Source organism: Phocoena sinus, chromosome 8 (assembly GCF_008692025.1).
Source record: "Phocoena sinus isolate mPhoSin1 chromosome 8, mPhoSin1.pri, whole genome shotgun sequence".
Lineage (NCBI taxonomy): Eukaryota > Metazoa > Chordata > Mammalia > Artiodactyla > Phocoenidae > Phocoena > Phocoena sinus.
Genome location: NC_045770.1, coordinates 74,389,657 through 74,402,188, shown reverse-complemented (window position 1 = coordinate 74,402,188; position 12,532 = coordinate 74,389,657). Strand labels below are relative to the sequence as shown.

The 12,532-nt window shown below is 44.0% G+C and overlaps 1 protein-coding gene and 1 pseudogene across 1 annotated transcript in view; both read right to left on the bottom strand.

The window, feature by feature from the left end:
- Window positions 1-12,532, bottom strand: part of NELL1 (neural EGFL like 1) — an 891,542-nt gene that overhangs the window by 752,161 nt on the left and 126,849 nt on the right. Inside the window, 1 exon segment of the mRNA XM_032640327.1 lies at window positions 12,041-12,211. Within this exon segment, the coding sequence (XP_032496218.1) occupies window positions 12,041-12,211 (171 nt within the window).
- LOC116758939 lies at window positions 9,491-9,643 on the bottom strand (annotated as a pseudogene).

Below are 12,532 nucleotides of genomic sequence, written 5' to 3'. Positions count from 1 at the left end.
TTAAAACAAATTTTTAATTTTAAAAAAAGAAATGCTAAGCTTACTTCATCTTCACCTTTCCCCAGGCCTTTCCCCAGGCCTTTGCATATTTACAAAGCACACTGAAATTTACAACACCTGTTCCCATGCAGGTTCTCATTTCAGCCTCACAATAACCCTGTACAAGCAGACTGAGTAGAAACGATGCCCATTCTATACAGATCAGGAGACTGAGGCAAAGAACAAGGAGACTTAACTGATGGAACCACCTAGAATGATAGGATCACAAGTCAGAAGCCACAAATACAGACCCTTAGACCACTCTTCCATTTATTTATTCATTCAGGTATTCACAAATATTTGTTGACTACCTATCATGTGACAGCTCCACAATATACATCGGTGATACAGTGGTGAGCCCTCGGGGTGTATACAGCCTGTGAGAAAGACAGACATCAATCAAATGATCAAAAACCACTCTGGAGGGCTTCCCTGGTGGCGCAGTGGTTGAGAGTCCGCCTGCCGACGCAGGGGACACGGGTTCGTACCCCGGTCCGGGAAGATCCCATATGCCGCGGAGCGGCTGGGCCCATGAGCCATGGCCGCTGGGACTGTGCGTCCGGAGCCTGTGCTCCGCAGCGGGAAAGGCCACAACAGTGAGAGGCCCGCGTACCGCAAAAAAAAAAAAAAAAAAAAACACTCTGTAGATAAACAGTTTATGGTGAAACTGTAAAACACAAGAAACTTCTTTCTTTTGTCCTGAAAATTAAGGATAAGTAGAAATGAACTTGATATTCAAGAAATGGCATGTACAGAGATCCTGCAGCTTAAACGAATATGGTACTTAAGGAACTAAAAGAATGTAGTGCAAGAGGAAATCGAAGAAGGAAACATGGGCCAGACTATTCAAAACTTTAAGCTATATTAAGGATTGTGACTTTTAGCCTAAAACTCATAGAAGGCCATTAAACGAGCTTACATGTGTATTGGGGTGGGAAGTGCATATGGTGATCCGGTTTGCAGGGTGAAGTCTTTATGTATCGCCCTAATGTCCATGCCTGTGAAAATGACTCAGATCCAGGGTGCTCACCTACTTCCTTGGCCTTGCTCTATCATTAGCTCCTGCAGGCTCTAGTACATATCTAATTAGATACCAATAAAAGAAGCAATAATGACAAATGCCCTCCTAAATGGGGGACCCCTACCGCCCAACCCTTTCTTTCACCATCAGTAGTTTTTAATGAGACCTTGTGATTGCAAAGTCACCTTAAAAAACACAGAGAGTTTATCACCTTGAAATAGGGAATATCAAAATTTATATTGGAACAGTGTAAAGCCAGCCATGTAACACTGGAGACTGGTGTAACGCATCTATTTCACATTTGAAGAAATGGCCGAATGGCTCATTTGCAGTCAGTCATGATTTAAGATTAGGTCCCTGGTCATTACACATCAGCACAGAGGCACATGCAAGGCATACCAATCATATGAGGATAATGGGCCATTCGAAGGCCTGACCTCATATTATGTCTGTGGGATTGAAGTCATGAACCTTCTGTCAACATTGTAGATTCCAGGAAGGAAGGAGAGTCTTTAAATCTAAAAATAATTTCACATAAGCTTTCTAGAGTCCAAAGACCAACAGTGGTTGGAATTTATAACAAGGTCGATTTTGGTGCAACAAGGAAGCAGCCCTTTGAAGTGACCAGCCTCCCCAGTCTGAGAAAGTAATACATGTAACTCGGCCTTTGTTGGTTTCAGTTTATAAATGGGATGGCTTACACTTCTTCCATGAGAAGTTAGAAGTGTTATCTTGTCACATGGGAGTGTTAAAAAGATAGAGGAGGAGAAGGAAGGAAGATGGTAGAGGGGATTGGTAGAGAATAATCTCCCTGAGAAAGGAGTAAAGGTGGGCTTCCCTGGTGGCGCAGTGGTTGAGAGTCCGCCTGCCGATGCAGGGGACGCGGGTTCATGCCCCGGTCCGGGAAGATCCCACATGCCACGGAGTGGCTGGGCTCGTGAGCCACGGCCGCTGAGCCGGTGCGTCCAGAGCCTGTGCTCCGCATCAGGAGAGGCCACAACAGTGAGAGGCCCGCGTACCGCAAAAAAAAAAAAAAAAAAAAAAAGAGTAAGGAACGATCTCTGGACTCTGGCTCCAGCCTGCCACTGACTTACTATGAACCCCTGGACAAGTCATTTCTGTTCTCAGCACCTCAAAAGTCCCTATCTATACGATGCAAGAACATCTACCTCAGAGTGCTTTTACAAAAAAATCAAGTGAATATATAAATCACCTCTTTAAAAAAAAAAAAAAAGTCCAAAACACTAACCTCCACTCAGCAATGACGGAGCAAAAAGCCTGAGTTTTTCCCAGCGTAGTGCTGGGCCTCTAAGGGCAAAATGTCAAAGAATTCAAGAAACTGGAATCACAGATTGCCCAGCTCCTTCCTTGCTTCCACTTCAAAGACAGCACCAACTTGGAGAACACTGAGTAACTGCATGAGCTGTGCTGGGGACACACCAGAATGAAACACAGCCCAAGGCTCTTAACCTCCAGTGGAAATGAAATTCCATTCTGGGTAATACCAGTATTCTGAGTATCCCAAAGAAGCCAGCTCATGGCCCCAACTCCAAGCCTGTAAGTTCCTATGTGTGAAATTTGCTGTCAGGAAAGTGATACTCTCAGACTAATAGACTCTAACGAGTAGAGATGCAACAGGACACTCCCGAGGAAGAGTTAGAGACAGCATCACACAGGCCCTTTAAGGAGAAGGGAAATTATTTCTACTCTAATTGCCCCAGAAAACCCTCAGTTGAGGGCCCAGGCACATTAACCAACTGGCTTAGTGTCTCTGGAGCTCCATGTGGGAGACACACTCGCAAGAAGTTAAGATGGATGGGCTGAGAGACAAAAGTCAACTGAACTGGGGGTTAGAGCAGGGAAAAGCGTGCACGGAAACCTTTTCCTTCCAAGCCTTCTCATCTTCACACCCCATCCCCACCGCACCCCGTAAGAGAAAAGCAGCCGAACAGGTTCAGCTGTAAATCCGTTTCCTTGCCTCCAACTGCTCTGCCTATTATTTATAACATTAATTTAAGTTCCCAGAGAGATAGATGAATTTCTTTCTGGTAGTGTGGAAAGTCAGTTCTTTTCAATGACAACATCTGTACCCCTGGTCTAACTAGAAAACGAATGTAGTATTTGGAATTCTTTTTCCTTTCCAATTAAAAAGTCCTCATGGCTGACTCATGCATTTTTTTATTCCCCAATGCTCCTTTCCAATGAGTGAAGCATAAAAGGAAAGAGACAACTAATGTATAAATGTATTTTTTTTTTTCAAAAATACGGTTGCCTCATACCTATTGTTCTGGTTTGACTCTTTATTTTCTCTCACTGCTTTCCTTTTTAAGGAATAACCATACATATCCATCAAAAAGAGCAGAGTAGAATTGTAACACTAAAGATGCAACAAGCTTCAATATTTTCTCCTACAAGAAAACATTATTTCTCCTGCAGCCTATTTTCCCCCTCCATTCATCCTGTATAGACCCATGCCCATGCAATACAATCACAACTCAAGATGTGTCTGAAGGCATGTAGATGAAATCACTATAAGTTGGAAACGAAGTCTTATTTTCCTTCCTATTTTAATACATCTTAGGCCCCGTGTATGCAATACTGTGCCTCCTTATTAATCTCCTCACGGCCTCAGGTAGCCAACAAACCACCAGATAAAGAGATACAAACCACCTATTGTATTTCTTTTTAGTCCTTTCCATTTGCAATTTTGAAAGCTCGGGAGTGCAGGTGGATGGGGGAAATGCGGGCCACTCTCTCATTATCCATTTCAATTGATCCTTTCACCTCCTACCTCTCTCTGCCACTGAGGCCACGGTTGACCAAAAGCATATTTAAACCCACCAGGCAACAAGAGGAAAAGATAAAGGTTTTGGAAAAGACAAAATTAGAAATAGGTTTATCTACCGATGTCATTAGAAGATGGGGCAAAGTTAAATTTGGAACCCACCTAATGAGGGTGGGATGAATAAGCCACAGGGTACAAAGCATGAGTCGAAGTGTGAGGGTCTCAGCCAGAATGAGACAGCCAACATGGTAATGTCTGAGCTGTCATAACAATTAAGCAGCCACTCTCTACTCTGCCAAAAAATCTACAACATGGACTGTATTAAACTGGCCACCTAGACCGTTAGATTCATTCCCTCCCATTATTTAAGTCTTTACAGCTTGGCAGCAGCAAAGGCTTTTTTTTCTGCAGTATTCAGAGGATGTGTTATGTTTTTTAACACCACAACTATCCATCATCTGCTGACTACAGTACACTGCTCTATCTTGTAGGTTACCAAGCTACCAGGGCCTCCATAGCCAGGGCAGCCTGTACCCTCCAAAAAGGCTGTCTGCTGCCACACGCCTGGGTCAGAATACGTCTGAAAGAAAGAAAGAACACAAGGTGGAGGGAACAAAATGCCAACATGTCTTAGATCCAAAAATGCATATTCAGCATCTACTCCAGCAAGAAGGGAGACAAGCGAGAAAAAATAAACGACTGGGCAGCTACGGTAAGTCATCTTTGCTCTCCAGCAGCATGCAGCACTGTCAACCCGGGTATCAATTCAGATGACTGCAAACCAGCTCCCTGCCGGTCTACTACAGAAGCAGCCCTGGGAAGGTGGCATGCTGGGTTGCTCTCCAGGGTCTTGAAGGCAAAAACAAAACAAAAAAAAATCGTACCCTACCTACCTAAGCGCTGTGATGAGCTAGAATCAGAGAGATGCCCAGAAGAGTAGAGGTGGAAGAGGATTTAGAAATAATCTGGTCCTAGCCCCTCTTTTTATACCTAGGGAGCTAAGGCCCAGACACAGTAAATGAATTTCCTAGGGTCATACAAATTTAACGATGTCTTTCAGCTCAAGTTTTCAATCCAGAATGTTCTTGTGCTAAAAAGCCAGATTTTCAAAGTAGAGAAGCGAAGAGTATCTATTTTGTTTAGGAGACCCAGGAAACTATAACATATGAGTTTCCTCATTCACCTGCTTTGTTTACATCTCCTCCTAAAAGCTCTGACGATTTTGGCTCGTGGCTTGAGGAGGGGGGAAGTAAATCTTTGAACCGCTTCTCTCACAGAAATATAAAAGGAAAGACGCCATACCACATTCTCAAAGCCCTGCCAGGACCAATGAAAGATCGTATTACATTGGAGGGGATGTTTCCCTCCCCATTCAGCCTCAGTTACATATTTTTAAAGAAACTCTACAAATACTTATTTTTAAAGGGACTGTGTTGGCATAAAAACCGTGCACCATGATGTTGCAGTACCTACCATGGAACTAGAAGACAAACTACTGGGGAACCATGCCTAGGATTTGGCAGTCAGAATAACTTCAGGGACCTCAAACCCTACACTGCACCACGGATCCACATTACACACTAGATCCTCATCCACGGGACACGAGCCACTGTTTTTATACAGGTGAAAATCTGACTAAACTGTATTCATTTTCAATATGATACTTTAACATCTTTTCTATATGATGGTATATGTTTATAGCACTTCATGATGCTGTGTGTTCATATAGTAGCTTGAAATTTTCTAAGGATTTTGCACACACTCTCTTGCTACATTCCTACAACAACCATATGGTAGAAGAGTTACTATTACTCCCGTTTTACAGATGCAAGAACAGTTTCTGGCATAGGGAGGGAGGAAGGATTAGAGGACAAAACGATGGGAGGAATCTTCAAAGAATGTAAGACACAGATTTCCTGATTTCATATCCCTGCATCATTGCATTTAAGTCACATTTTTTAAATGGCAAAAGCAAGACAAAGGTCCAGCATTCGCTACAAGTTTAGGTTAGACCACAGAGCCCATATGCCTGGTCACTTGGAGAACAGCTTTTCTTCCCCTGTCCTCCCCTCTGTCATATTTCCTTCTCTGTCTCTTCCTGCAGGCTTTCTCTCACCGCCAACTTCATCCAGTCACCCATACACACTCTTCTCTCACCAGCACTATAACTGGCTGTGTAATGCTTATAAGATGAACCTCATTCTAAGCCCAGTTCTCATGTGACTGGTATGGAATCACATCACAGTGGCAAAAACTGTAAAGCTGCAGAAATTGTCATGCATTTTCACCTGGGATGGTAAGAAATAGAGAGGCTATTCCACGTCCCCAGGAGCTCTTTCTCCTGTTGTCTCCCAGACCTGATTGTCTCTAGCAGAAATCTAGCAATCCATCGCGCACTTACAACATCCCCTGTACTGTCTCCTTGTACTGTTACTTAAATTTACACGTGGGTTATATCCTATCTTCCTAGCTTGCTTGTCATCTCTTCCTGGACAGAAGATCTGGTGCTACCGGGTTAGCTGGACATGAGGCATATGCTGGATCTTCGGTTTTAATTTTGATGATGACTTGTGTGCATGTTTTCCTGTTTGTGAAGTAAATAATCTGTCAGTAGGAGAAGCAGGAGACCGAGAATCTAGGCTGGCTCCTTTGGAAGCATTGGCCTTTGATAGTCATCTCTTAATTTCCCCCTCCTTACTCTAGTGCAAATGTTTGTATAAAAGACAGTGGAGTACATTATACGTGACTTAACTACCTTAAGGAATGTGTGGTTTAATATGATGTTTGTAAATACTTTAGGAGCTCTCTGGAAAGAAGATGCCGTGTCACCATATTTCATTATGAAAAACCTAGAGATATAAACAGATGCTCATATCCTGAAGTTACTCTGAAATATTCAAGAGGAACCTTGAATTACTGACTTGTTCAGTGATGTATAGTAAGTTTGTTTTCCTGGTTCTGTATGTTCTTCAAAATCAGTTGTACGGAAACACTGAATGTGCTCTGCAGTGAATAAATAGCGTGTGTTAGAAGTAAAATCTAAATATGTTTACTGTCTAGAATATAATCATTAACGGTCAGAGTGACAACCGGGCTGCAGGTGTGTGTGTGCACACGTGCTCTGTCCACCTGCGCACATTTGAACAAATGAGGTGAGAGTTCAGAGCTCCATTACAATGGGACTGTGTAAGAGAAATTTTTGCAGCAGTGAGGCAAGAGGAGGTGGGATTTGTGTGGGGAGACCTGCATATTGCAGAAACTTCTGGCTGAAGGCTGGATACATGTACCATTTGAATGGAAAACACTTTTGAGTCCGTTCCTCCACTGTCACTTCAAGACCCAGATGCTGGGAGTAACGCTTTTCAGTTCTCTCTACTATTATGAGCTGCTATTATGAGTTGTCAGAACAGCCTGCTCACAAGGCTTCCATCCGAGTCCACGATTTTCCTGATATCCAAGGACCAGGGCCAATCACTGGGGGGGTCCTGGTGGCTTCAGAATTCAAACGTACTGGACAAATAAACCATGGATTTCCTGATGGCAAGAACTCCTAATGCTTTGTATCTCCACAGCCTGGCAGAGATAGTGTGTCCAATACTTTCATTAGATGGATTGACTGAAAATTAAGAGTTACCAAATAAAGAGAAGGAAAGAAAATCCCTTTTGTGGTGAAAGAACTCTTAGGCCCTGGATCCCCGATGTCAATGGATTGTGGGCTTTGAGTAATGGGGAGAGGCCACGGGGTGAGCCGAGAATGGAGCAGGGGAAGCTGAGGAAGATTAGTTCAGGCCTCCTTCTCAGCTTTGTTGGCAACTATTAATACCAAGGCAGCTAAAGAAAAACCTAAGGCAGTGGAGATAATCAGGCTGGCCACCCAACTGAGTGGTTCCTTTTATGTTTCTAGCTTGAGGTGATCTGCTACCCACACTCTGGGAGTTTCTAACTAGGCCCAGCTGAACAGCTGAAGCAGGGAGAAAAGTGTGTCTCAATAGCAAGCAGAAAGTGTTCAACTACCAACTAAAATAGCGGTCGCTTTTCTTGTGACAATTTGTGTTATTAGGTCTGAATGGGCTCTGTTTCTCAATTCTAAAAAAGGTAGAAAATCCTGCTACATTCCAGTTCCTCAGAGCAAAGGAACTGCCTGGCATCTTCTCTTCCTGATTTCAAGTGTTTTTATGGTTCCTGGACCTTCTGTAGATTCTCTCTCCTGGGGAGACTTCCTGGCATGGTTATAACTTTGTCTTGGGAAGGACATGAATTTCAGAGGCAGAGAGGAGAGAAGACAAGGTTGGGGAGTTAGATCCTGGTTCACAGTTTTGGCTCTATGCTTTTTATGTTATGTGATTGAGACTGAGTTACTTACCATCTTGGAGCCTTTCTAATTCCAAATCTGTAAAATGGGTCTAATGAAATTGCCCCCACACCACATGGCCGTCCTAAGGACTATTATACTTAGCATATTAGCTGGCCTATGGTAGATGTGCAATAATAGATGGAGGTCCCTTCCCTTATGCCAAGGCAATGGGTTCCATTAGTAAGATTCCACATCTTACTGAACTCCAAAGACTGGCAATATAAGACAAGGGGAGAAAAATACTAGAAATAAAGAACAGACTGCTAACACTGAGTCTGGCTCTTGCCTTGCCTCATATTCTAAGTCCAGTGACAACAGTCCCTCCCGTTGGGCTAAACAGGCTAGTGGTTACAACAGGCATGCAAGTCAGACTCGGGTCCAAATGCTAGAGCTGGTGGCACAACAGTGAGAGGCCCGTGTACCGCAAAAAAAAAAAAAAAAAAAAAAAAAAGAAAAAGAAAAACAAAATCAAATCCTAGAGCTGCCACTTAGCAGCAGCGGGATTGCAGAAATAGAACGTAACCTCAGCTCCATCGTTTTATTTATTTATTTATTTATTTTGCGCTACGCGGGCCTCTCACTGCCGTGGTCTCTCCTGTTGCGGAGCACAGGCTCCGGACGCGCAGGCTCAGCGGCCAGGGCTCACGGGCCCAGCCGCTCCACGGCATGTGGGATCCTCCCGGACCGGGGCACGAACCCGTGTCCCCTGCATCGGCAGGCGGACTCTCAACCACTGCGCCACCAGGGAAGCCCAGCTCCATCATTCTTAAATGATAAAAATAACAGCCTGAGTGATGAATTCATCTATGTAAAGCACTTGGCACTGTCACTAGCACAGTCAACACTCAATAAATATTATCTATCATATCCCCATTTATCATCTGCCCAGCACAACTCTAGCAGGTGACAGGTTGAGAAAAATATGACAGTGTAACTTTAAGGGTAAAGGAATCAAAAAGGAAGAATCTCACGGCAGTATGAAATACATAGCTTAGAGAATAAAAATCAGCCTTTCTGAATCCACTCTCTGTGAGGGTGGCCTAGATAAGTAGTAGAGCAGCATCTTGATAAATAGACCAGAGCTTCTGCCACCCTAAAATCAACCAGTGCTGGCTAGCAAGAAACTTCTGAAGAAGATATGTTTATTCCATGTAATAGACACTAGCCCACCTTAAACTTTCCTCCTCCCTACTGGGGATCTCCTTCAGGTACTTATATTTCCAGGGTCCCTCACTTATTTGTTGCAGCCCAGCCTGTCCTCCAGCTTCTACCACCCCTCTATATTTTTTTTCAGGGGAAAGCACGAACGCAGTCCCCCACTACCACAAACTATGCAGTCGAGTTTCCCACATTTGGGGAAACCGCAGGTGCCCCCTCTATTTAAACCACGGGTTTTCAAACACGAGTCCATGCACCAAGGCTAACCTGCCTGCCTAGGAACTGTCCGGAGAGCTTATAAAGAATATAGTTCCACCCTCAGAGAACCTGATCCACTAGGTCAGAGATGGCACCCGGCTACTCGTATGTTTTTTATAGGTTCCCCAGTAATTCTTAAGTGTAGTCAGGTTTGGGAACTCTGTTTCTAGACTTTTCCTGCACCAAAATCAAAATTTACCTCCTCTATGGCCCAGTCGTTCCCAGCCTCTCTTTCCCTAACCTATCTAAAAAACCCATTTGTGTTGGGTCCATAAATCATTAACTGGCAACAACTTTATGCTTTCCCTCCAAGATCTTACATAAAGAAAAACATGTTATGTCATGAACCAAAGTATAAAAATTTTCAAGAGAAGGGAAATAATATTTAGAATCTCCTCAATCCATTCCGTATAAATGGGGCTGACCCTAAAGCATACTGTGGGTTCCAGCTCTCCTGTTCTCTCCCTACTTTCCTGGTAGAGAGGCCAGGATATACAGTAAATGAAAGCTTGGAGATGAAGAGACACCACAGATGTGCAGGATAAATAATAACAGTAACAACCACCACCATGTACTGGGTGCCAAAGGCCAAGCACCGCCCAAAGCACTTTATGTGAATTATCTTTTCTAACATTAGCATCTGTGAGTATGTGCTAGTATTAGCAGTCCCAGTTTACAAATTTAAAAACTGGGATGAAAAGATATTAATGTGCCCAAATTCCCACAGCTAACAAGTGGCTGAGGATGGCAGAGAAGACTATTTCAGAGGGACCAGAGCATTTTGCAGGCAGGAAACCTTCGATTAGCAGAGACATATCCTCTCTCCTCTTTTGCCTCTTCTCTAGAGAGGAGAATATGGGGAAATAGAAGATAAAACTTTTGAAAAGAGGAAGCAAAAAAATTGCAAAGCAAGAAAACAGTGGTGTCTCCAGGACTTTTCATTTGGGAATTACTAAATGAGGACTTCGAGGCTCCTTTCTGGCCTATGGCGTAGGGGGATATGCAGGACCCTTCTTCTCTCCCATTGGGGCAGCATGAGTGGTGGGTAGGGGGGAGCACGCGTGCTCCCTGACAGGCCACTTTAGTTCTAGAGAACTGAAAGAGCCAATAAGCTCTTGAAGGTGGAAGTGGAGTTAGTGACTGAGGGCTGGCTTTACCCAGACTGCCCAGCCCACGGTAAAAAGGAGTTTGTGGTTTCTATGGACACGTGGTCCATAGGCACACACATTACATCTAGTTGAAGCCACGATTCTTCAGAAAAATCCAGAAAGCGCCCGAAATAGATGACATCAAACTGTACCAAGACTCACTTTAAGATGGTGGGACTTCCCTTAAACCTGACACTAGTTTCTGTTCTCTGCCTCTCCAGGTCCTCTTCTAAAAGAGACTGCAGAGCTGGAATGACAAGTACATTGAAGTATCATCTCATCAGAAATGCAGCGTGGAGCTGACTGACCTCGGATTATGCTTCCTTCTATTGGGTGCCGGAAGGGAGGCTGTCCCCAACATGCCTGTGCCTTATCCTGGGCCCAGGAGAATAAGTTCTGTAGCCGAACAATCATCTGAACTTTGACAGTATCATTAATGAAAACCAACAATTCATAGCTACCATGCAGCACCAAAAATTCTCTATAAAATTCCTCCGTAAGGACTTTCAGTGGGTTCTGGAGAAATCAAAATATTCCCCTTGACCACCTGACCACCATCATCCAGCTGTCCAGCCACAAGTGATCCAATAGAGACCAACAGTGCCCTTTCTTCAGCTGGCAGTCAACCTCCCTGCCCAGGGACGGACACTGGAGCCAGTATCTCCTTCTCAACCCAACCCACAACCTCCTGTGAAAGCCCCGACTTCAAAATAGTCCTGCCATCCTCCGACAAGCTGGGAGGCTCATTCCTCTGCAGAGGATAAATGGCATCAATTCCAAAAGATTCAAAGAACAGCCTCTTTAAGAAGTTGCCATTTGGAAAAAATATTTAAGCAAAGCTGTGCTTGATGAAGTCGAATAGGATTAGCCGCTCCACTAGCACCGCCCTCTCAGATTCAGTCGAAGGTAGACCAGCTCATTCGCTTCCAAGTGGAACGAACTCAACAATATATCACACTTAACTGTGATCACAGCTCCATGGAATTCCAGCTGGTACCTGGAGTACACCGAGGTGCACTTAATATTCCCCCATCTATAATCAACCTTTTGTACATTTCTTCCTAATTGCCGGATATGTTTCCATTTTAATGAACTGTTTTCTTAACATATTACAGATGGTCATTCCAGCACGCCTAATGGCCCATTTCTGTATGTTAAATGACGATTAGGGTCCTTTGGTTTGTTTCCCAGCAAGGCTTGGAGGAGGTTGGCTTTATCCCTTCCCCATTGCTCAATTTCAAGGGCACAATCACGAAAGATCAAAGGCAAAGTCATACCTGTTGCAGTCGACGTGGAGCAGGAGATGGGAGGCACTAACTGATAGTGAGACCTTGTGCCACTGTCCGTCAGCCATCCGGTACGGAAGTGCCTCTGTCCTGGGCTTGCCGTTATGTATGTAGTGGTATCGAATCTCATCCCTCAGACCACTGCTCTCCAGTTCGAAATAGCTGTATGTAAAGAACAAAAATGTGTTTTATTTTACACAGCCATCATCAATCCTCATGAATTATTACCAGGGTTCCCAGAATCTAAAATTAGCTCAGCTTGACCCAAAGAACCACAACCCACAATCAATTGTACGGTATGGAACCCAATTCACCTTTTGTCTGAGAGTCCTAACGGTGACATCTTGAAGCCCTGAAATGGAGACTAAATGATCCGCTGTGAGTGACAGGCCACAAGCTAATTAGCAAAGCTTGGTGCAGTGTCGCTTAAGCATAGTTCAGAATGGAAATAAACTGTCAGAGAAGAGATGAGTAAGGCTTTTT